The 26,045-nt window shown below is 42.6% G+C and overlaps 1 protein-coding gene across 4 annotated transcripts in view; it reads left to right on the top strand.

The window, feature by feature from the left end:
* LOC128423062 (transient receptor potential cation channel subfamily M member 3) overlaps window positions 1–26,045 on the top strand; it is a 365,948-nt gene that overhangs the window by 239,542 nt on the left and 100,361 nt on the right. For all 4 annotated transcript variants that reach the window (XM_053407777.1, XM_053407778.1, XM_053407779.1 and 1 more), the window contains exons 4-7: window positions 877–1,090; window positions 2,248–2,372; window positions 8,817–8,988; window positions 17,435–17,609. In XM_053407777.1, the coding sequence (XP_053263752.1) occupies window positions 877–1,090; window positions 2,248–2,372; window positions 8,817–8,988; window positions 17,435–17,609 (686 nt within the window). The remainder of the gene's footprint in view (window positions 1–876; window positions 1,091–2,247; window positions 2,373–8,816; window positions 8,989–17,434; window positions 17,610–26,045) is intronic.

Here is a 26,045-nt window from a genome sequence, read left to right on the forward strand (position 1 = left end):
TCCACATAGTTTATGGTTTCCTCTGCAGCCAGTGACTTCCTCAAAGCAACTTGACACAGAGACTCCCATGCTATATGAGTTGTAAACTCTCCTGAGTTCATTAGCAAGTTGCTCCATGACTACTGTGGAGTGAGCTGAGCTGAGTAAGTTTTGCCATTCTTTAGATCAGTCTGATAACAACATGTGGGCACATCACACTCTCTGACACAGGCTCATGCTTGGCACCTCTCTCTCTCTCTCTCTCTCTCTCTCACACACACACACACACACACACACACACACGAGAGAGAGAGACCACACGTCTCTCTTCCCCCACCTCTCTTACACACTTTATCTCCCTCTCACAGTCTACACAAACATGCATATGTTTTCCTCCTCTCTCTCAGTTTTGACTCATGTCTCAGGTTTTTAAAAATACTAGAAGCGTACATTAAAAAGAAAAAGAAAGGGAAAAAAGGAATCCAGGAATCTGTAGATTTTGGTTCACCCTGGGGGCACCTAAGAAGGCCTTTGCAGACAGCAGGTCTGCCAACCCCTGGAAAATCAACTAAGCAAAATCATCTTACTCTCTTGAGTCTGTATTTTTCATTTTATTTGGTTAAGTAGCACTTCTCTTCAAACTATATGTTAACAGATGGATTTTCAACCAAATGCTTCTGAGATCTGGTTCTGTATTAACTGCCACATAAATTCCATTGTACAGAAGTTCAGTAAAATCCTAATGAATTATTCCCATGTCTTTTTAATTCGTGGGATGATGATGCATCTCGGTCTTTTGGCTAAGATCAAGTGTAACTGTTCCAGCTGCATGTCTATTACCAGCTTCTCGTCTTCACTCTTTGCTTTTGTTTCAAATCAATGCCCTTCCTTCTCTAGTATGTGCGTGTGTCTTTTGACACAAAGCCTGATCTTCTTCTACACTTGATGACCAAGGAATGGCAGCTTGAACTTCCCAAACTTCTCATCTCTGTGCACGGAGGTCTCCAGAATTTTGAACTTCAGCCAAAGCTCAAGCAAGTCTTTGGGAAAGGTCTCATTAAAGCTGCCATGACAACTGGAGCATGGATATTTACTGGAGGAGTAAACACAGGTAACAATAACCTGGCAGAATGAAATCTCCGGAGCAGATGGAATTCTTTCTATCGCATAAAAAGCTTTTTCATGGTCACAGGATCCTGAAAAAATCCTGTCACTGCATTAAATGAAGCAGACAGCATTATATTCATTTAATACATTTCTATCTAGACATCATTCAAACTAAATGTGGCATTAATGTGGTTTGCATTTAATATATATGTTTTTAAAAGTGCAGATTTTCTTAGCAGGATCTAGATAGGGATAGGACTTTAACCCTTTCCCCAATCCTGGAAAAAAATCCCACCTCACTACCAATTGCATTGGGAGGAAAGCTGCTATTAGAAAAACCCACATCCAGCAAGCCAAGTCAAACCTTCGCTACAGATTGTAGTTTATTAGAGCAAAGCAAACTGTAATCACTGTTTCAGACCTAACTCCAAGCCACAGATTGTGGTTTGTTTCTTCCCTGGGCTGGTGGAGAGCAGCAAAGCATGTGAGATCAGCACATCCACCATAAGCCATTAATAATGGTTTACCATCATGCCCAAACTGAGCCATAATTTCCTTTCCCCCTCTTCAGTCACATCTTTTCTCTAAGCCAAGGCTGTGCAGATAATTTACCTATAAAGCAGATTTGAAGCATGTTTCCCCCCTCAAAGAATTCTGGGCACTGTTGTTTGTTAAGGGTTGCTATGAATTGTAACTCTGTGAAGGTGCCCAGAATTCTTTGAGGGAAACAATATGTGCTTTAAAGGTATAGTCTCTGTGCCCAGCAATTTTTTTGTGAAGACAAATGAGCAGTGGAAGACATATACAAGCTTGCAGTTCCTCTGTTATCTCCAGAGCTTCTGCATGCATGGCACAGTGGGTGACGTTCTCCCTTTTAATTTTCAAGACTTATTCCAGTTACATAGTTTGTAAGACTCAGTATTTGAGATTTTCTATCACAATTTTTTTAAAGTATAGAATCACAGAACTCCTAGCATTTTAGAAAGGTAAAGTTATGCCTATTTACTGCTACTTACATAAATGTTTTGTTTTTACTGGGGGATTATTTTGATATTTTGCCATAATCCATACGTGGTGTTAGAACTACATCCACACATACATGTTACAAAGGTTGGTAATATTTATCCTCTATCATGTACTTGCCTTGCTTTTCTCTTACAGGAGTTATTCGGCATGTTGGGGATGCACTGAAAGACCATGCCTCCAAGTCAAGAGGGAAGATCTGCACTATTGGAATAGCTCCCTGGGGAATTGTAGAAAATCAAGAGGATCTGATTGGCAAGGATGTAAGTCTCTAGATCTCTTGCAGTGCATTGCTTTGCCAATAGGTCCTTGAAGTTTGGGTTTTTCAGATCTTCTTGGGCAGGGCAGAAGTTGTGGGTGTGTCCTCTGTGCAATGTGCCCCTGCTCTCTAGGAAATTGTCAAGGTAGCAGACCTGAAAAGCAGAGAGAGGCAAGGAGGTTGGTAGATGAGCTGTGCCTCGCTCCCAGGTGGATAGCTGCCCTGCTGTCATGCAGAATGAGGGTCTCAGGAAAGGAGGGTGTCACTCTGAGGAAGAGGGAAATGATCATTTAGAAAGGACCTATTCCTTGAAGGACATTTAGCTATCCTCTTATGCCATTGCTATGCAAACAGTCAAGGTTTTCTCCAAAATATTCTGGGAGCTGTCATTTGTTAAGGGTGTTGAAAGTGGTTAGGAGACCCCTACTCCCCTTCAATAGCTACCAAGCTACAATTTCCAGAGTGGATTAACAGTTCATTAGATGTTAATAGACAGTCCTCTTCACAGGGAACTCATGAGAACTGGAGTACCATGAGGGGAATAAGGCCCTCCTAACAACTCCCAGCCCCCTGAAGAAACTACCGTTTCCAGAATTCTTTGGGGAAAGCTATGAATATTCAAGGTGGTATCAAGGTGCTTTAAATGTCTGGTGTGAATGTGGCCCAAGTCTAAAGCTCCAGCCACTGCACCCCTCACCGTGCAAATGTGAAAGTATGCAAACATGGAAAGTATGGCTCCTGATTAAATAGGTATTTTGTTGCCAATGACATTATGCGGATGCCGCAAACCACCTCCATGCATGAGCAGCAGCAATCACATAATCCACATCTGTCTGGACGTATCCTTACTCTTCTGAAGAAAATAATAATGGAGAATAATCTTCTAAGATTGTCTCACCCACATTCACACACCTGCTGCCAGTGTTTATGCTTTGCATTGATACCTGCAGTTGCTGCCTGCAAGCAAGGCTGAAAAAGAACTTTCCGTTATTTTCCTTGCTGCCACTCCATTTCAGTTCTCTGATGGGTTTAACAGAGGGATAGGCAACCTAAGGCCCAGGGGCCGAATGCGGCCCAATCGCCTTCTAAATCCGGCCCGCGGACCGTCTAGGAACCAGCGTGTTTTTACATGAGTAGAATGTGCCCCTTTATTTCAAATGCATCTCTGGGTTATTTGTGGGGCCTGCCTGGTGTTTTTACATGAGTAGAATGTGTGATTTTATTTCAAATGCATCTCTGGGTTATTTGTGGGGCATAGGAATTGGTTCATTTTTTCTCTCCAAAATATAGTTCGCCCCCCCCATGGTCTGAGGGATGGTGGACCAGCCCACGGCTGAAAAAGGTTGCTGACCCCTGGTTTAACAGCTAGGTCCTCTGCTTCTATGGTGGAGAGGAAGAATAGTATATCTCTCCTTCAGCAAGAGTACTGCTTGATTAAATCAAGGCTATATCACAAAGGATGAAATTCAGTAACAGTGTACTTGGAGCTTATACAAATAATTAGTTCTAACAGGTTCTGTAGGGATATGATATGAGGTAATTTTTGCTAGAAAATATTGCCAGACACCTGGCAGAGAAACATATAATTACTAGGAACAATGATTTATGCAGCAAAATCCAAAATTGTATTCTTTTCCTTCACTCTCTTGTCACAACCTGGGTACATTGTGAAGGCACAGGTCCCACATGCTCTGTGTTCACCAGGTGAAAGCATTTCAAGATCACGCATAGCACATGGAGAGAGAGCCCAGGGTGCCTGGCTCACAATCCTTGAAGTAAAGAAAGCTTGGAATAGAATGATAATTTGCTAATGGAAACTGAAACAAACTGGAAACTGATTCTGGAACAGATACTATAGACTGAAGCAAACTGAAGCATTTATCCAGTCCCTAAATTTAGTTTATAAGTTCTGAATTGTGTCTTTGAGTGGTGATCACACTGTATAATTAGTCAGTGGCTGAGTTTTATATATAATGCCTACTTACCAACCTTTGCTTATGACAGTTCAAGCAACTGGTTTTGTTATCTGTACACAGCTGGAGGCAAAAAGGGAGGCAAAAAATTAGCACATGAATTGGACACACAGAAGGTGTGTGCAAGTATGCATGCATGGGAATGATATATTTTAAAATTAAATATGTTTCACTCTGTTTTATCCAGATTTGAATTGCTATTTTGTGTTATGTTTTGCTTAAATGTTGTGATGCTCTTGGACAGTGAGGGGAGAGATAACAGAAAGAAAGCTACAACTGTGTTGGCTACTGTAGTCCACTATGGTGGTCCAATATGGTTGAAGAACTAAGAAAATTGTGTCTCATGACTTGCCCTGGTCCAGGGGGTCACAAAGATTCAGACACAACTAAACGACTAAACAACAACAACAACTTGCATGAATAATCTGATTTAGGATCTTAAGCTGCTTTTACACCCACCCCACTTTGAGCTGCTCTCTCAGCAGTGTCTCCTCTTCAAATATTAGACATCTGTCAGTCAAAGTTCTTGCAACATGTTTGGGCACTGCTTTTAATGGCTGCAACAGTGATGCCTGCAAGTAAGTGATCTTTACTGCAAAGCTGCTCCCTGATCTTTCTCGGGTGACAGCTTCATAGTGTTATATCCACCCATAAATGTAATCACAGACCTTTGATGGTATAGCAGTGCCATGGGAAGAAATGACAGAGAAGTGACTCCCATGATGCTACTGTAACTTTTAAAGATCACTTAAGAAGGCCTAGTTCTGAAATCCCATGCATGCATGTTTGAGACTCAGTAGGACTTACTCCTAAGTAGACACACATAGGATCAGGCTGCATGTTATATCTCAGGTAATTTTAATATGTGGTACGTGCGGTTCATGTACCCATTGAAATCTTGTTTTTTACAACATCAGGCTTGAATGTGCTTTCAGACATAATTTTTGAAATCTATCTGGCACTATAAATGTCATCATTGTGATTCCTTTCCATAGTGGTTTTGAGTGTTGTCTGAGGATAATAGTTGGAAGCAATATTACCTTTCAACTAGAAAGTGAAAACAATATGTAAGTTACAAGAAGCCATAGAAAAACAAGACTGAATCTGCTAGCAGCTAATTTTTTCCTGTAAACAACCATAATAAAAAAATCTTACTCAGCCTACTTATGTCCTTGGAAGTAAAATATACTTCAGATTTGGGATGCTTCCAAATTTGGAGATAACAGTTATCTAAATTGAACTTTGGTCTAACACTCTGTGCGGCTCACAACAGAATATTATAAATAGAATCAAACATTAAAAAGTTCCTTAAACAGGGCTGCCTTCAGATGTCTTCTAAAAGTCAGATAGTTTTTTATTTCTGTGACTTCTGATGGGAGTGTGTTCCACAGGGCAGGCACCTCTACTGAGAAGGCCCTCTGCCTGGTTCCCTGTAACTTCGCTTCTCACAGTGAGGGAACTGCCAGAAGGCCCTCGGAGCTGGACCTCAGTGTCCAGGCAGAACGATGGGGGTGGAGACGCTCCTTCTGGGCCGAGGCCATTTAGGGTTTTAAAGGTCAGCACCAGCACTTTGAATTGTGCTTGGAAACGTCTTGGGAGCCAATGTAGGTCTTTCAGGACCAGTGTTATGTGGTCTCAGCGGCCACTCCCAGTCACCAGACCTGCGCCTCCATGGACAGCTGTGAGTCCAAAATGACTCCCAGGCTGCGCACCTTTCCTTCAGAGGCACAGTTACGCCGTTCAGGACCAGGGAGTCCTCCACACCTGCCCACCCCCAGTCCCCCAGAAACAGTACTTCTGTCTTGTCAGGATTCAACCTCAATCTGTTAGCTGCCATCCATCCTCCAACTTCCTCCAGACACTCACACAGGACCTTTACTGCCTTCACTGGTTCTGATTTAAAAGAGCTGGGTATCATCCGCATACTGATGAACTTCCAACCCAAACCCCCTGATGATCTCTCCAAGCGGCTTCATATAGATGTTAAAAAGCATGGGGAAAGAGGATGGAACCCTGAAGCACCCCACAAGTGAGAGTCAAGGGGTCTGAACACTCATCCCCCACCACCACTTTCTGAACACGGCCCAGGAGGAAGGAGCGAAACCACTGTATAACAGTGCCCCCAGCTCCCAGCCCCTCTAGACGGTCCAGAAGGATGTCATGATCGATGGTATCAAAGCCGCTGAGAAATCCAGCAGAAATAGGAAACAGCTCTCACCTTTGTCCCTAGCCCGCCGGAGATCATCAACCAGCGCGACCAAGGCAGTTTCAGTCCCCATGATGAGGCCTGAATCCCGACTGGAAGGGATCCAAATGGTCTGCATCTTCCAGGCGTGCCTGGAGTTGTTCAGCAACCACCCGCTCAATCACCTTGCCCAAGAATGGAATATTTGAGACTGGGCGATAGTTTGCTATATTGGCCGGGTCTAAAGATTTTTTTTAAAGAAGCGGTTTAATAACAGAGAGAAGCATTCACCACCCCACAGAGCCCATCGCCCAGCCCTTCCCAGCTCACTTTTATGAGCCAGGATGGGCAAGGATCAAGGAGACAGGTGGTCGGTTTCACTCGTCCAAGCAGCCTGTCCACATCCTCGGGGGTAACAGATTGGAATTGATCCCACGCAACTTGACTAGACAGGAATCTGGCACTCTTCCACCCCAGCCCTGCTCCCACGGTGGCGTCTACCTCTTTTCAAATCTCAGCAACTTTATCTGCAAAAAAACTTTGCAAAATCATTGCAGAAGATCTTGGGACCCTTACCGTACCCTGATGGCACTGCTGAAGGTGAAGCTGAAGCTGAAGGTGAAGAAAGTCCTATTTGCTGTCGCTATCACCACTTGGTAGGCTCGACGTTGAGCTCTAACCTGTGTCCGGTCCCATTCAGAATGAGTTTTCTGCCACCGGTTCTCTAGACATCTCAGTGATTGCTTCCTCGCCCTCAGCCCTGGAGAAAACCACAGGGCTGTCCAGGCTCTATGCAATCAGAGAGGGCCCTTTGGAGCCAGACAGTCAATAGCCCTGGTTAACTCCACATTCCAGCGGGCCACCAGGGATGCAGCTGAAAGGCCATCAACATGGGATAAAACATCTCCTACCACTCTCTGGAAACCATTTGGATCCATTAAGTGGTGGGGGCGGACCATCCAAATTCATCCCACCTCCCTGCAGAGGGGAAGGGTCACCGAGAATTCCAATTGCACCAGGAAGTGTTCCAACCATGACACTTCTTTTGTTTCACTTTTACTTAGTGTCAAATCATCCACATCCATAGAGGTGAACACCAGGTCTAAGGTATGTCCGTGACTATGAGTTGGGCCAAACTTATTCAGGGACACCCCCATTGAGGCCATGTTTTCCACAAAGTCTCAAGCGGCCCCTTGTAAGGTCGTGTTGGCATGGATGTTAAAATCCCCCAGGACAACCAAACTAGGTGTCTCCAGGGGAACATCCGTCGTGACCTGAAGCAGCTCAGGCAGGGAATCCAAGGTGCAGTGGCAGGGTCGGTATACCAAAAGGAATTCTGTACTGCCCCTATTGCCCAACTTCCAGAACCTGCACTCAGAGAACTGGGTCTTCCCAGTAGGACACCTGGTGCAAACTAATGACTTCCTAAAAATCACTGCAACCCCCCCTCCCCGCCCACAAGGCCTGGGTTGCTGTGTGTAAGAGAAACCTGGTGGACAAGCAGCGGCAAGAACAGACCCATCTGCTTCATCCAACCAAGTCTCTGTCACACATGCCAGGGCAAGTCCTTCATCCATGATCAAGTCATGGATGGCAGTGGTCTTATGAACCATTGACCTGGCATTGCACAGCAACACCTTCAGGTCATGTGGGTCTCCTTTGCTGATTCCAGTATCCATCTGATAAAGACCAGACCCGGAAGCAGGGATAGTCCTCAATATTGAACATGTAGGAGCTAATGTGGTAAAAGGAAAAGAAATAATCTCACTGTGTTTCTCATAATTGAAGTGCAACAGTTATTAGGGCAACATTATAAACTAAGGCAAACAATTCGGAGAGCAGCAGTTAGTAAGAGGGGCACTGACTACAAGACTCAGTTTGAACCCCGTCTTGAGCAGTTTGGAAAACACCTTGCCTTGATCTGATGTAGGGAGGGATAGATATGTCTTTTTCTAGTCTGTGTCCATTTCACATGTGTTTATTCATAAGTTCATTCCATAATTAAATATATTATTACTGCAGGTCAACAAATGAATAATGGAAGTGCTGATATTTCTAACATGATATGTCAGCGTAGCAATGGATCTCATATGTACAGGTCCAAATTTCCAAATGTCTTTAAAAACTCTTTTTATGGTGAGAAAACAAATATTCATATATTGAATTTGGCAAGTACTGGCAAAAATTGTTTCAGCAGCAGCTTGTTACCAGCGAATTACCTCTAGAACATCCTTTATCAGGAATTTCAAACCATGGTTGCATTCTCTGCTTTCCCCCCTCTGATGTACAGGTGGTACGGCCATACCAAACAATGTCCAATCCAATGAGTAAGCTGACGGTACTCAACAGTATGCACTCTCACTTTATACTGGCTGATAATGGGACCACAGGAAAATATGGTGCGGAAGTGAAACTTCGCAGACAGTTGGAAAAGCACATCTCACTCCAGAAGATAAATACAAGTAAGCAGCCTGCTTTCTACATTGTTCTATAACTGTGCACTGGGATATATCTGTTCATCATCATCAGGCCTCAGTAAAGAGTTTCATTAGGATCAGGCCACAATATTGTACAGGCAGGTTCACAATCAGAATTCTAAATGACAATCCAAAGAGCCGAGGGAAAGTTTCACCCATAGGGGCAATAGAGCAACTTTGGGGCCTGTCATGCAGTAAAGTGTTTCATCTGTGACCTACAGGAATCACCTGCATTTTTGTATTACTTTGTATTATTACAATGATGTGACAGTTTATAATGTAGGGCACTTCTTCTATGTACCTTTCACTTCTCTTCCTGCCTCTGATAATCTCAGCTATTGTCTTTGAAAACTCTGATAAACTAGATTATTGTCTGAAATCTCAAACTACACTAAACCAGTTAGTTTCCCAAGTGCGGGCTATTCTTTTTGCTGCCAACGGTCTGAGCTGGCTTTTCATGATACTGCCTGCTCCAATGCCATTTTCATATTGCCAAAGGCACTGAGAGGGATTTAATGGCCAGATGTGCCTCATCAGACAAAATGATGTCACCTTTCCCACTATCACTTGCTGCTACCTCTATATTGATTTTTGTGTGTAAATTTGTCTACTGTGGTCTCAATGTGGGTGGAATCTCTGCCATTTCAGTATTTCCTCCCAATGTTAGAGAGCAGATATTGCTTGATTGGGTGAAAATGCTTTACATTTTGACATGGCACATTTGGATGATGTACAGCTGGGAGCCACTGCTAAGAGTGAATGTGACATTTCTGCACATTTCGTTCTGGCATGTACTATATTCAGTACTTTTGAAAATTGGAATGAATCCACTTACTTTGTTTCCTAGAGTATGACACTGCTGATTCGTTACTCTTTTCTCATTTCTGAATAGGCTTGGCTGAATTTACATTCCTCATATTGCACTTATTCTTGAAAGATGATAATATTACATACTGCAAGTATATATTCTATCTTAGCTTGATATGCCTGTTTTCACAGACTATTTCACAGCCAAATAAATGTATTATCAACAGACCATCTATAGAGAATTCCATGCTAAAACTAAACCAACCATGGTGCCTTTACTACTAAAGTTGTCTGGTCTTGACTACTGACCTTCAAAATGATGTGTTACGCCACTCAAATACTCTCTGCAATGCGCTTTCTGAAGTGAGACGTTCTAATCTCTGCTTACAATGCATAACATGTTAAAACATTGCTCTTGTGCTGAGAAAATATTCAAGCAAGCAAGAAAAAAACATTTGACTGGATCTCTGTCCCCTTTGAGTAGACCAGGGAAATTTATTTTTGTGTCAGGGGTGGAGGGATCATCATTTGCATTCTCAGCCACAGTGTGAGCTTCAGACCAGAGATAAGGTAATGTGAGACTGCAAACTGTAGGCACAATGGTTCTGCCGCCACTGTTGGAGCCAGGAGGCCTCTCAATGCCACTTGGTGAGAATCACCAGTTGGGAGAGTGCTATTGCATTCGCCTTCTGCCCATGGGCATCTAGTTGACTGCTGTGAGAACAGGATGCTGGGCTAGGTGGGTCTTTGGCTTGATCCAGCAGGACAGTTTCATGTTCTCATGTTCTATCCTGGTAAGGCTCAGAAAAAAGTATCTGCAGCAATCACTGCACCCCACAGGATGGGGACCAGGCTGAGTGGCTGCAGAAACTTGGCTAGGAACTACTTAGTCTTTGATGAATTGTGGCCTTTCCTGTGTTTGGGAATCTGAAAATAAGATGTGGCTGAGAGCAAGTCAGTGCATTTTTCTTATAGGACTGTAGCCGGTGTTTTCTGTTTGGTAGCACAAAGACTATTGTGCTAGTGGACAGGTGGGTTTTAATGCTGCATAACAGGAATCCAGCGCAACTGTTATGCTCGCAGAAACTCACTGTAAAACAGACTGTGCAATCTATTGTGTAACAAAGTCACCAGCAGCCTGCTTATGCCTTTTTCTGCACAACAGAGTTCTGCTGATGTATACCACTAAGTGACTTTAACATAGTGCTACATTGGATACATACAACCCATAGTCTCTTCCCCCCCCCCCCAATTCCCAGCTGGTTGGATACTTGTTACTTTCTCACCTAAATCTAATTAATATTTGTCACTATGTCAAATTTGCTTGAGCATTTCCACTGAACCATTCTGGGCACACAGGAAGTAGCAGTGTGGAGCAAGAAGGTCTTATTAGGAGATCAGAAGAGCTTTGCAAGTTGCATCTAAGATGAGCTGAGTGTCAGGCTGGGTGAGAGAACAGAATCCTTAAATCTGAAATCTTGTGTAGATCATCCTGTTCCTAATAAAAAACAATACATAAACTATGTAGTTTGTAATAATATCACGGTATCATATACATTCATGTTATTTTGCAAAGTGTTATTTTGAACTTATAACTAGATAATTGCTTCCAGGGACAAATTCTGTATGGTGAACTTGCTTGCTAGTCACATTTCCTTTTAATAGTGAACACTGTTCCTAAATCAGAATCATAGGCTACAGACGTTATCGTTTGGCTTTCTTTAGAACCAGTGATCCGGAGACCTGACTAAATAACTTCATTGTGTCTGGGTTTTGCATCTGTTTCTGAAGTGAGCTTGGAATGAACTAATCTTGTTTAAATATAAAATCAGTAAGGGATGTTTGTTTGCTGCTGATCTTTTATCAAGTTTTTGCTTGATGATCATTGTCAGTTAAAAGTAACTGATTTTTATTATTATTATTGTAAAAGCAAGGAAATTCTACAAATAAAGAAGTATCTGCATGAAAATATGAACACTATTCTGCTCTATTAGCAAATGCATTTCTTACATTTGAGGGCCTTTCTCCCCAATTTGATTTTTACATGGAGCATCTTATTCCTTTTGTATGAGTCTTTGGAGTAGCCTGCCCAGGGACTCCTGAGCTGTTTAGCTGACCTGGGTAAATTACCATTTTGCATGTGTGTGTATTGGGTGTGCACACCCATCCGCTTCATGTATTATCATACTCTGTGCAAATGGCACATGGTGATAATGTGTGACTGTCAATGAAGATCAAAATGCTCTCAGCTGTGTCCCCTGGAATGCAGGAGATATCACCTAGCCAACAAGGTAGATCTTTCCAAATGATGTGCATTGTATTCCCCCCCCCCGACTTTTGCATAGCTGAGTCAGTAGTTCCTTGGAATGCTGGCTCCTCCCACTTTGTCTCTATAGTTTGGTGAGCAAATGGATTCCCAGTAATTCCCACTTCTGGGTCATGGCTGAGGAATCCCCTTTGAGCTTGGTTAGGAGCATGGTTCGCCCCCACAGACTGGTGCCCCCTTTTAAGTGAATGGGGAAGGCACATCATTCTACTTTGGGGGTGCTATTTCGATGAAAATGTTCTACTCTGGGGTGGCCTAAATCCTACTAGATGGGATCTCTCCATAGACTGTCATGTGACTCTTAGCAAAGAGCACTCTAGCTTCTGGGGGTCTTGGCCATTTTCAGTCCCTCCTCTCACCTCCAGAATCATGGATGAGGGTCTAACAGCATCAGAAATTAATATCCCTTGTATGTTAGAAGAAAGATAGCTGACATCCAGAATTGCAGAGATAACAATAGAAAAGAGGACAAATAACAAGTTTACACACTTTACTCTTATGTTTCAGGAAGCAGTGCTATTTTTTGCTTTAGTCCTTTTGTCACCCTGCATTTTTCCTTTACAAAGCAATGTTTGAATCCTGATTACACCAGAGCTGGCCTTTGATACTGAAAAACTGACTTCCTATGTATGTGTTAAATCACGTCATCAGGGATACAATATTTAAATGAGACCGAACAGCTGCTCTTTGACATTTAGAGCAAACTTGGCAGTGATGTGCCCAGTAATTGCAGAGATCTATGCACCAGAGTACAAAACATTCACACAAAATTATCTGATTGCAGGGTGATATAACTCCATGGCAATATTAGTGAAATGTTCTTATTTAGCCCATTATATAGTGGCAGACACATTCTCCACCCCCAGCACCAAGCAGACCTTTGATTGCTCAGCAGTTCTTAAGACCAACTATTAATTATGTTAGTATTTATAATAGCTATATTCTTTTTTACACTTACATTGATTTCTTGCTTTGTAGAAAGAGCAAGCAAGAACTACAAAGAACTGGGAAGTGTATAGGTGTAAGTCTCTGTGGGAATAAAATTGTGGATCATAACTTTTAGTACCTAACCTAATCATCATAAATCAGACACCAACCAGCAGCCATGCACTTTCCTGTGTGAATGCTGTTCTTTGTTCTCTGTAGAAAGCAGCTATTACATTTCTCTTTAGAACAGCTGGTGGAACACAGTAAGCCTGCTGAGAAAATAGAGAACAAATAGTACCTTCTAAATAATTTTTTAAGCGTTGTCTTCATAAGTTTGTGATGTAAAAGGAAGATAAGGGAACAAAGTAACCTTGAAACATTTGAAACAGTTGAACTGTTGTGTGAAAAATAAAAGGACTTCCACCTGCAGCTGGTTAGTGTCGAACTATCCATCTTATTATTACTAATTGGCTAGGGCAACATCTGCCACTCAATGTTTCATAGTGATGGACCTCAAGACAGGCTATCCCATAACTAAAAAATCCTTGATGAATGTCTGTTCAATCTTTTATTGAAAAACATCCAACAACAACAAAAGCAGTTCCATAATATTCCAAGACACCACCATTTATTGAAACCTTGCAAAATTAATATATTTGTGAGAGGAGTTGCATGTTTTTTTCATGTGAAACCGTGGTCATGTTAAATAAAGCTGCATGCTGCCATTTCATGATTGGCAAATTGTCCTGGAAATGATGGAGCATGTCTGTAATCAGGGCTATGTGAACTCCATGATTCCATAATCCATATCACAATACACATGCAGAATTTGGTACTGGGCACAGGATTCGACATCCTGAAACTTAAAACCTTTCCTTCTAAAGGTTTGTAGCTCCTAAAACACCGAAAGTGACTTAGGAGTCAGAAGGCAGAAGGGCTTCAAATGCCCTGGCATAGTTGTTTTGCCTTTCCCAAGACCAGCAAAAAAAACAGAATATATGAGACAACATTAAGCAGAAGTGTGCAAAGTTGTTCAAGCCACATAATTCTAGTACAGGTTGCAGAATTCAGCTTGTCAGAGTGCAGAGTTCAGGTTCCTTTCATGTAGCTCTTTTAAGTAGATACAGCCCTAATAAGCAATAAGTAGCATAAGTGCATGTTCCAGCTAGGTTTTATTGGGAGAATTTTGTTTTCTTTCAAATGTTGCCATCCACTGATGTCACAAAAGGAAGATTGGTTTACTTTATTAGAACTGTTTCAAATTATGGGGTCTGAATAATTTAGACTATTGCATTGAGTCAAGCAGACAGTAGAAAAGGCCAAGGTGACTACGGATTAGTCCAAAAAGTATAATCCAAAATGACCTTTTATGCTCCATATGCAACCAACTCCTCCATATAAGTAAGTATATTGATGTAAATAATGGGCATTAGTTTGCCAAAGCCAAGTGCTTACCATCAATATATGGTATTTTGCAGTCCAGTTCAGGTAGACAATAAGCTAAGCTTATTTTTTATGATTGAGGGTTAAAGTGAACTGGAGAAGAATGTAGGGTAGGTTCAGGTTGAGTGGCAACTTCTAGCCCTGTAAAGTGTCTGCAGTACCTCTTCATGTGACTCGTGGGCTTCCCTTTGTCATCCTATGCCTGAGAATATATGAAGGGGGCTGGGAAGGCAAAGGGACGTTCAGCTGTCATCACCAGCATCTTCTCTGACCATTGCACCTTCATCAAATACATTGGATGCTCATTGACTGATGTCCTGATCTTCCTTTCACAATATCTTCAGTATTTAATGCATTTCTGTACCCTCGGGTGGTCCCTGGGTGTGTGGTGTGGATCTGAATCCAGGCAATGAACCAATAACAGACAGGCAGAGAGATTATGTGACCTATCAGCAACAGGATCATGCAGCTTTAAAGATCTTCCTCTCCAGTTGGCTAAGCTGATAAACTTCAGCTACTCAGGGAATCCCTGCTACACCCAGAACCTCACCTCGCTGTCCCACCAGAGTTACTCCTGGCATCATGAGTTCCTTTTGGAATTGGCTGTTTATGGGGTATCATTCTGATAATACATTTACAGAGTATTTCAAATACAGCAGTGCCACAGAAAATATAATGCATAAACGCCCTTTGTCTCCCATGCTGCTCTTTTATTTTAGTCATATCAACACCCCACCATAGCTCCCCTGCTCAGAACCACTGTGATTGGGCCCCCCTCTCTCCCCAGCTCCTCTCTTCACAGGCACATCTTACACCCCTTAATTAAAACAAAAACAAAAAACACCAAATTTAAAAGCACATAAAAAGCAGGTAAAAACAGTTTAAAACATTTTAAACAATTAGGGCAATAAATCAGCAACAGAAACCCCTAAACAATACCCCAACCCAAGTGTCTGTTCAGCAGCCTTAGCTGTGGAAAAGGCCTGCAAGGCAGGGAGCAGTTCCCCCAGGACTCACTGCTAAGATGGTCCAAGTTTTAAACTGCCTAATTGAAATCAGCTTATTCCTGGATCTTTTGGCCCATTGCCTATAGTCCCAGACCACTTAAGTCCAACTCAAACTCCAGCAAGCAGCCAGCCAATCCTTAAAAGTAAGCTTGATTTCTAAAATAATGTTTCTGGGCCATTTCATCCCATTCTACAGAGCATCTCGGAACCTGAGCCTCTCTGAGGCATCTCCTGCGCATTCCTCATTTAATGATACACAACTGCTCAGAGGTCTAGCAAAAATGGGTAGGCTTTACAGTGTCATTTATAGGATATTTTTAGCTTTAGCATCTGCCATAGGGTTTTTCTGCAGTAACATAATAGAGGACATTGTGGTTTGTCACAATGTTTGCTTCAGGGCAAAAATTGGGAATCCAGAGGATGGAGATTCCTTCCTTTCAGCATTCTGATTCATGGTAGAAACAGGCCTAGGACTGCTGTGATATCTGCTGCCTTAGGCTGGCAATAGGGAGTAGCCAGAAAGTGTATGGCTGTCTCCCTTTTTGCATGGCGTGCAATTGTGTAACTGTGTTTAAACAGACTTCACTTCATCTGACTGTGGGAACAACTCTTCCTTTAGAAAAACAAAATGCACACAAACACACCTGCAAACTCCTTGGTGACTCCTTTGTCACTCGGAGGGCTACCCGGGGAGCCAAGCTGCCAGCTGCCCCTGGAGCAGAAGCCCTGCGAATGCTGCTGTCAGCACTGCCATTAATGTGCCCTGCAGAAGTGCAAACTGAATACCTGGGAGCTGAAGCATATCAAGAAACAGGAGCCTCAGGACAAGATTTAGTTGCAAATGACTTTTGGTTGGAGGAAGGGAAGCATCCTGGTCTCAGTACTATAGAAATTATAAGGCTCCTAATACAATGCATGCAAAAGCACAGAAATTCACAGAGGCAAATAAGTGGAACTAAAGGTCAGAAGGGTCTGTAATGAAAGATCATGGCAAGAAAAATACTCTTTGGGAAAGAAGATTTCACTGCATCCACAGTGACATTCTATGCTCCTCACTTCAAGTGGCACTTTGGAAATAAAAGAATATATGAATAAAGAGAAGCTATTATTATGGAATGTTTTTCTATAAGAGGCAAACATTTCAGTTCGCCTTCAGAATTTCATGTTTCTGAATAATTGTCTTGCTTACATACTTCAAAAGACATGCAGCAATAAAACTGCTGGCACATTTGCAAAGCTAAGCAGACATGGGCTGCCCTAACTTTGCAGGGCCAGTACTTCTCAAGTGTCTAGAAATCGGGACTCCTGAACCAGGGGACCACCTGGGTCCTTATACCTATAGTAACTTTTACATACATTGTGCTTAATATATTAATATTTAAGATGGTGCAGATAATTTTGCTGTTCCATATGAAAACTGAGTCCCTAAATATCTAATCTCCTTAATTTAAGAAAAAAACAGACATCCAAGTTGTAGTGAAATTCTAAATACACATTATGAAACACACAAGTCTGCTGCTGAAAGGATCATCCCCATCCAGATCTTTCCATCGTCCACTCTCTTGCAGTCGTGGTTGCCCAGTGACAGCCAAGAGAGCAGCAGGGGAAGGAGCAGGGAAAATGCATGACATCACAACACCATCTATTAATACATGTTAGAGGGCGAGATTATTTTTCCTAGAGATGCTGTATGGGGATATGGCCGAATTCCACCCTAGTGACTGTGGAGGAATTCAGTATACCATCCTTTGGTCTCCTCCTCAGCATGTAATCTGGAGTCTAATACAGATGGATAGGATGGTCACATAATGCTACTTTGTCTTAATTGTGTAGTCCATCATTTCAGTTTGTTTCCTCCTTTTTCTGTATTTCCTTTGATTTGCTGGCTTTGTTTTTGTTTTGTTTCTTTCTTTCTCTGCAGGGATTGGGCAAGGTGTCCCAGTGGTGGCTCTCATTGTGGAAGGAGGACCCAACGTGATTTCCATCGTCCTTGAATATTTACGTGACACTCCTCCAGTTCCTGTTGTAGTTTGTGATGGCAGTGGGCGGGCATCTGACATCCTGGCATTTGGTCACAAGTACTCCGAAGAAGGAGGGTGAGTCACTTGCCAGAATACTTTGTTAAGATAAATCCTTCTTTGGAATCATTTGCATTTTGATGTTGATTTATTTCAGTAACAGCAGAAGTATTAATTGGGGATAAACATTATAGCTGATGGTTAATGGGCAATACCGCCCATTAACATAACCCATAATTCCATAATCACTTCAGTGAAGACGCCAATATCTTGCATGCATTTATTTTCTTCTGCCTGACTGGAGGTTTAACTGTAGCTGGCAGGTTAGAACTACTGCTTGACGCAAGACCGTTTTCACACAGAAAGTCATCCTTTTATATTATTTGATATAATACTTCTTGCTGACCATTCCCATAGAATACACATGTTGCTTTTGTGGTTCTGGTAACTGGGTTATTAAGGACTGCTGATATTCCTGTAGGTCAGCTACCTCCATTATTGCCCTACACTACTGCTCTGTGGAGCCAAATGCAATAAAGTCTTTCTCTATTTACTAGCAAATACTGCTTTTTTATGTGAGTGTTTCTCTTCATACTGTTCAAGGTGTTGCAATGGGATATATCCAGTTCTGTAATTAAGATGGCCAAAGGCCAAACCTTTGCTCTAGAAACACTAAAGAGATGTCCTGCAGAGTTAAACAGGACAATGTATGCTAATCCCCTGAGACCTCTGGTGACTGTGGTGCAGAAACTCCCAAGTAGGATTATTGCCAGCAAGCGTTGAATGCTGTGCTTTCTGTGAACAAAAAATAGTATAATATATTGTGCACCAGTTCAGGATGTTCTCCTTCTGTTCTTCCTTACCAATCTAATAGTTTTGCTCTGTTCATTAGCCAAGTCCATCTTCATGGTCATCTCCTTCATGAAAATGCCCTCAGGTGTCCAGAATGCAGGCCTGCCTTTGCAGTGCTTTTATCACTAAGAAAAGCAATGACACAAAAAGCAAATGAAACCTTTGTTTGTCTAGAATGATAATAAAACAGATTCTTGAAAATGTTTTTCTCAAAGCTAGCCTTTTACTTCCCAGTTGTGCTTTTCCACTTCATTTGAACATCTCCTATAATACCATCTATGTCCATTCAAGAAAACGTTTGCATCACTTAACACATCCTTGTAGATGTTGAATCACCTGCTTGAAAACGCTAAAGATGCCAGCCTAAAATCAAAACGCTATTTTAGCTGCAAACAGTATAAAATGCAAAAATACTGTATTTTTTGCCCTATAGGACACACTTTTCCCCCTCCAAAAATGAAGGGGAAATGTGTGTGCATCCTATGGGGCGAATGCAGGCTTTCGCTGAAGCCTGGAGAGCGAGAGGCGTCGGTGCGCACCGACCCCTCTCGCTCTCCAGGCTTCAGGAAGCTATCCGCAAGTCTTGTGAGCCCGCGGGAGTTCCCGCCGGGCTCTCAAGGCTAGTGGACAGCAGCCTGCAGCCCGAAACCTGAGGAGCGCAGCGGAGCGCGCCCCGGGCTTCAGGCAGCTCTCCGCAAGCCTTGGGAGACCGGCGCGACTTCCCGCCGGGCTCCCTAGGCTTGCAGATAGCAGCCTGTTCTGGGGGCTGGGGTCGGGGGAAGCTCGGGCTTCCCCTGCCCCAGCCCCGCACCTGGGGGGGAATTTTTTTTTTCTTTATTTCCCCCCCCAAAAAAAAACCTAGGTGCACCCTATGGGCCAGTGCGCCCTATGGGGCGAAAAATACGGTAAGTACTGGGACAGAATGCTGTGAAAGTTTTACAAAGTATGTTTTAATTCTTAATTCATTTCATTTGTGGAGTAAATGAATCCACATTGCTGCTTTAGTGCTGGCCCTTGGTGACTGTATTAACCAGGAAGTATCTCTTAATTACTAAAAACAGTAAAACCACACCAAAAATAAATAATGGGCCATCATCCCCAGTCAGTCATCCCCAAAGGCACAGACAAATAAATATTTTTTATTTTATTTTAAATATTTCTGTCTGTTGACAGACAGACAGCTGCAACTCTACAGGTTCAAGGATCCTCAAGATCTCTCCAAGACAAGCCACATTTTCTAGTTGTTAGGCACTTGGCTGTCCTGAGCATGTACTGTTCACAGCTCAGATAGTTGCATCTCTGCTTAGAATCGATAGTACCAAGCTGTTTGTTTCAGTACCTTAATTGCCTTCTTGCAGGAAGAAACAAAGGTACTAACTTAATACATGAATGAGAATGGAGCATGGTTTCTAGGGAAATGTCTTTGAGGGGATGATTAATGAGATGGTGTTTGAGGATAAAACCAGAGCTACTTGATGGTTTGTATCTTTGTTGCTTCCACTCTGGTCCCTGCCTTGGCCCTTACCCTACCTTTAGTGCCCTATATTATCCAAATAATCACTGCCACCTACCCTATAACATCAAGGGCCAGCCGTAGCCTTTTCTCCCCCTGAACAGGCTTTTCACTCCAACTTTGCACATATGCATGCTCAACTAGTTGGCCTCTTCCTGGGATGTGGAAGTGCTTCGAAGAATACCAGGCATGTGCACAAAATCCATAAGCAAAGTCAAGTGTATAACAATAACTTAAAGGGCAAAGATTCATTTTTGCAATACAAGAAATACCGGTACAAGAGGACCTCTTGGTGTTGCCATTCTGCCAGCTTCTGAAAAGTCACCTATTTAGGCAGGCATTCCCCCTGAACGGAACTTCTGGTTTTATTGTTTTAACTGTTTTAATTGTTATGCTTTCTGGTAATAATAATAATAATAATAATAATAATAATAATAATAATAAATTTTATTTATATCCCGCCCTCCCCAGCCGAAGCCGGGCTCAGGGCGGCTAACAACAATAAAACAATACAAAAGTACAACACAAACAACACTCTAAAATCATTCATTATTTGCTTTATTGCATATTTTTAATTAAATATTTTTTATCTTTTATTAAAATATCTTTTAATAACAAATCCTGTGGATTTGTTATTGTGTATTTTAATTATGCATTCGTTTTATAGAAAGTAAAGGGACCCCTGACCATTAGGTCCAGTTGTGAGCGACTCTGGGGTTGCGGCACTCATCTCGCTATATTGGCCAAGGGAGCTTCCGGGTCATGTGGCCAGCATGACTAAGCCGCTTCTGGCGAACCAGAGCAGCGCACGGAAACGGCGTTTACCTTCCCGCCAAAGCAGTACCTATTTGTTTACTTGCACTTTGACGTGCTTTCAAACTGCTAGGTTGGCAGGAGCAGGGACCGAGCAATGGGATTTGAACTGCCAACCTTCTGATCGGCAAGCCCTAGGCTCTGTGGTTTAACCCACAGTGCCCCCCGCGCCATATTGGTATGTGTGGGTGTATCAATCACACATATGCATATATATGCACATTATGCTTTAAAAATTTGCCTACAAAGACTATGAGCATTGTATACACCCCCCCACCTCCTCTCTTAAGATAGTGCATAATTGAGGGTCCTGAAAACTGTCCATGTTCTTTACACTGCTATTTACGTATCTCACTATCATGGTTGCTGAGAGAAGACTGGGAATGAACCATCAGCCAGAAGCAGGTTGCCTAGTGATCAGTATGGTAGTCAGTGGCCTCAGTGGCGTAGCGTGGGGGGTGCAGGGGGGGCCGGCCGCACCGAGCGCAACATCTGGGGGTTAGGGCAAATCCACGGGTTAGGGGGCGCAAATCCATGGGTTAGGGGGCGCAAATTACTTGCCTTGCCCCGGGTGCTGACAACCCACGCTACGCCACTGAGTGGCCTCTTTTCCTCTGGCTGCCATATCCTAACCTCATGCTCCTATTCCTCTTCTGGTGATGGAGCAGGCCTACAACGGCCCCATTCTGTCTCGGGTCACTGACATTGCAGGGATTAGTCCCAGCCAATGGAGAGCCACTTGTCTTGTGCTTAGAAAGCACACGTCCAAGAAGTTTCCCCCTGGGCCCTTTCCTTTGGAGAAAACCCAAATTGCTCTTTGCTATGATTGAGCACAAAAGAGCAGTTTTCCCTGGGGGAAGCAGTGGAACCAGAGGAAGTGTGGATAAGCCACATATGTGCGTCCATGCACCTGAGTGTATACACGCATGCAAGTGTTTGAGAGAAGAGAGATGTGAATCCACAACTGAGCATTTTCAACTGGCTTTGTAATCAATTTCAGTGTTTCATGCCTGATCAGAGGGATTTCCCACACACCTAATTTTCCATGAATATTACCAATGGGTCTTCCAAGCATGTCCGTTTTAACCATTGGACACACTTCACTTCTCTGAAATCTCCATGCCTTTCTTCCCATTCATTGCTGTGTGTCATTCCAGTCCTTGTCAGAGATCATAGCTCTTTGAAGGACCTGAATCTTGGATGTGGGATAATGGCACACAACATTAAAAAATAATAATGTGAATATGCATAACTTCCAGCAATTTGGTTCCATTGACACAAAGTTTTAAATGTCATGAAAGGAAGAGCTCTGTGAGGATACACTGTTTAATTTCACAAATGTGTCTTCACTGCTTTCTGCTAATCCTGTTGCAATATTTCCTTTTGCACACATGATGGTACCAAAGGGACAAAGGAAACCCATAGTTATATAGTTATTTTCAGAGCATCCAATTCTACCTCTGAGGCTTTCTAAAGAAAAGTTCATGTGGTGACTTTAAAGGATTGCTCTGGAGGTGCAAATAAATAGCAGCAGGATGGAGAGACAAGGGGAAAGCATATGAAATAGTGTTGTGTTTTTTTATATTTCCAAACCTCATCAGGAAAAACCACTGTGAATAGAATCACAGAACTTGGAGTTGCTACTGCTTTTCTCAGACAAAAAAAGAAAAAGAAAAAGCTGAAGTCATCTGGTGACAACTGACTAAATGATTTAGAATTGGCTGTGGACCAGATCCTGCAACTCATCTGTTCATTACAGTGTAGCAGGCTTCACAGCTGAAAGATGGCAATGCAATTTAGTGCTGTGTACATTATCCTCTTTGATGCAGGGCATCAGTTCAAAAGAGATTTCCATGTAAGAGAGAAGGATGCCAAAGTCCTGTCATTTGTCTACTGAATCTGCCAGAGCAAATAAAAGAGCCATTCTACTGGGATTTTTGTTTTCTAGTGTGTTTGGTGTAGAACTAGATTGCCAAATGAAATAATGAACTCATCCAGCCACTGGTCCTGCAAATATTTTTTTCTTGTGTTAAAAAGTGATGTTATTGAAAGAAACTACTTCTAAGCTTTTATTTGCCTTTTGAGTTACAGCTGGGATCACTGACCTAAGCATTTAGCAAAGACCATTTTGCACATTCCCCTCCAGATTCAGTGTTTCAGGGGTTCCAAAATGCTTAATCGCCATGTGGCTTTTTGTAACTCCAAAGTGCTTTAATTTCATATGTAGGAGAACTGAAGAGGTTCCTGACTGGAGGTCAGTTCCCCCACGTGCTCTTGTTTGTACTTCCGTTATGCACCTCCAGTTCAGCTATATCCTGTTGCAGCAGCTGACAAAGAAACCTCACAGTCCTGGAACTAATATGGCCCCAAATCCACCCTGTTCACTAATTCTTGGTTGCTTTCACCCAAGCAACACTCTTGCTAACACAGATATTATATTGATAGATATATAGATATAGATGATTGTTGGGAGAAGATTGAATTTGGATGAAGGATCAGTATCATTCCATGCTTTCCTTCTTGTTCAGACTTGTCTCACAACAAGCATTACTGTAGCTTTCCTTTGGCTTGACTAGTGCACAGAGAGCAATTTCCCAAAGTTCTCAGATTAAATCCCTGGCATTTTCAGGCAGGGTTGGTAGAGACCCCTGTCTGAAACCTTGGAGAGCCACTGCGTGTAGATAACACTGACCTAGTTAGCCAGTAGTTGGACTTCACCCTCATTTTTGTATTGTCACCCTCATTTTTGTATTGTAGGCTACATTCTGGCCACAGAAAAGTCAGTGATATCTAGACATATCTCTCTGTCCAGGCAAGCAAGAGGCATTAGTAAAGTCCCAGAATGTGCCCCAACCAGGCAAAAGCACTCAGTGGGTGTGTGGAACTGTGCTGGTGAAGGGGAAGCCTGCAAAGAGTCCCAGAAATCAGATACTTCAAAATATATGAAAAGTGCACAGAACAAAAAAAGTAGAAGCATCATAGGCTTTTTCCTTTGAAGCATCACTGACCCAGTGGCACAGCTTCCTGTGGGGCTGGCGTGCATCCTGGGGGCATGGTACACCCACCGGGATTGCGCTGCCGGAGGCAGTGTGCTCCCCCCACACTCCTCTTCCTCCGCCGCTGCACTGACCAATGGGAAAAGTCTGCCAGAGGCTGCAATCAAGGGGGGGGGCAGCCAGAGCCAAAAGTGGCAAAAGTTTGCAGTTTTGCAGAATTGTCTGGGTGTCTTTCTCTGCACCACCCCTCCCTTAGAAAAACACCCCCAAATACTCTCACAAATATACAAAGCAGAAGAGGCCGCTTTCCCCAGAAGGTCAGTCCAGAAAGCAAGAGTGAGACTGCCGTGTCTAGAGAGCCAGATAATGTAGCTGTCCCCGTGAAACAGCCAAGGGGTGCATGTTCCCCCATCTATTCCTATGGATGAATTTGTAATTAATATATTTTTTAAAATGCTTGCAAACTGATATGGAAATAAGCCAGTGTGGTGTAGTGGTTAGAAAGTCAGACTATGATCTGGAAGACCAGGGTTCAGATCCCAACTCGACCATGAAACTCACTGGGTGACCTTGGGCCAGTCGCTGCCTCTCAGCCTAACCTACCTCACAAGGTCGTTGTGGAGATTATTGAGCCTATTGGAGGAAAATGTGAAATATAAATGCTATAAAATATAAATTCAATAAACAAATAAAAGAAGCTTAGAGAAACTGAAATTGATAGATTCACCCATCCCTGTTTGGAATCTTGGGTATTTTAGTCTGGCTAGAATGAATTAAAGTCAGTCCCTCTGTCTCTGTTGTCTCTCTCTCTAACACACACTTTTGTTCTCAGTTACGACATGTATTTCAAGAAACAAAACAAACAGTGGCGGTGGGGGCAGCAATGAGAAATGTGGCATCTAGGTTGGCCCTGAGAGAAATACCTATAGAGATATACTTAACAAAGAGCCATTATTGAAAAGGCTACCCTTGATAGCAAACATGGTTGGGTGTGAAATGCAAAGATATATTTCTATTTGGTCTATATGCATGCACACCACCTGACCTCTGCAGACAGTTAATGTGAGTTAAGTAAGAGGCCAATCTAGCCAACTTGCATCGTTGGGGCAGGGGAGGAAAGTCAGGGGAAAGGCTGCCAAACTATACTGCAGGATCCAGACCAGTAACAGTAATTGTAGCATGAGGCTGGTTCACATGAAGATCCGCACTGAAAGGAAAATGTTTAAAAGTCATCACAAAAGTAGTATGGCTACACAAATATTTCTAAGCAGTAGGTATTGGTTTTTTCCATTGGTATAGTCTTTCTACTGCTTTTGTACACATTATCATTTTAATGCTGCAAAGGTATATGTCTTGAATAGCATAATAAGTGAAATAAGGGTACATTCTCACTTTTGGCCAATATGCAGTGTAAATGCACTTTTTTGATGGACTTTTAATGTTATATCCTCAGTGTGCTGTTGTAGCATTATATACTTAGAATGGCCACCTACACATCGGCCAAAAAAGGTGAAATCCCTCACCCAAAAAAGAAAGAACAAACATGGATACTTTTTTGCAGTTAATGAAATTTTTAAAAGCTCAGTCACTGATTTTGCCTAAATGGTTCCATACCACTAACATGGATGACATGGGGGTGTTACATTTTTGTTGTGTTTCAAACAAGTAGATTGCAAAACCCCTTAAATGGATTGCTCCTAAAATTTGGAGGAGCATAGTCAGATTTCAGTATGTTGATCTTTGACCTAAATTACTTGAACTTACACAAAGTTGCTTCATTATTGTTTAATGGCACAATGTAAAAGGGCAAAAGAGGAATGGAGATGGAGGGGGAAGCACCAGTGGATGAGGCTCCCTGGGTCTCCTCCCTGCCGGGAAGTTCTTTCTGGGAGGCAGGGGGTGCAGCCTCTTAGCTGACAGCAGAGACCAGTTTGTGCTTTAGTTACGTACAGTTTGTTTTATAAAAGAACAGAAGGCTTCCCCTCAATCTGTTCCTGCTTACAATTATTTCTGCTTCAATGAACCATCAAGAAATTGCACTTGAAAATGCCAAGTCTTGCCAGTGGCCTAGAAGCGTCACAATATAAACTGAGTTTATTTCATGAAGGCAAAAAGCTAAGTGGCAGGTCACATAGCAAATTATGCAAATGGCCTGCCTGCAAAAGAGCAGCCCATCTCTGCCTCTAACCAGTATGATTTTACCTAGAGGATTCTCTAGTTTGTCTAAAGGATACCCCCCCCCGGGGGGGGGTAAAATTTCTAAAACCTAGGTATCAGGTTAAAGAAACTTGGTGATATAAATACTACTTTGAAGAATTCTGCACCACATGTTTGGGGGAC

Source organism: Podarcis raffonei, chromosome 11 (genome assembly GCF_027172205.1).
Source record: "Podarcis raffonei isolate rPodRaf1 chromosome 11, rPodRaf1.pri, whole genome shotgun sequence".
NCBI lineage: Eukaryota > Metazoa > Chordata > Lepidosauria > Squamata > Lacertidae > Podarcis > Podarcis raffonei.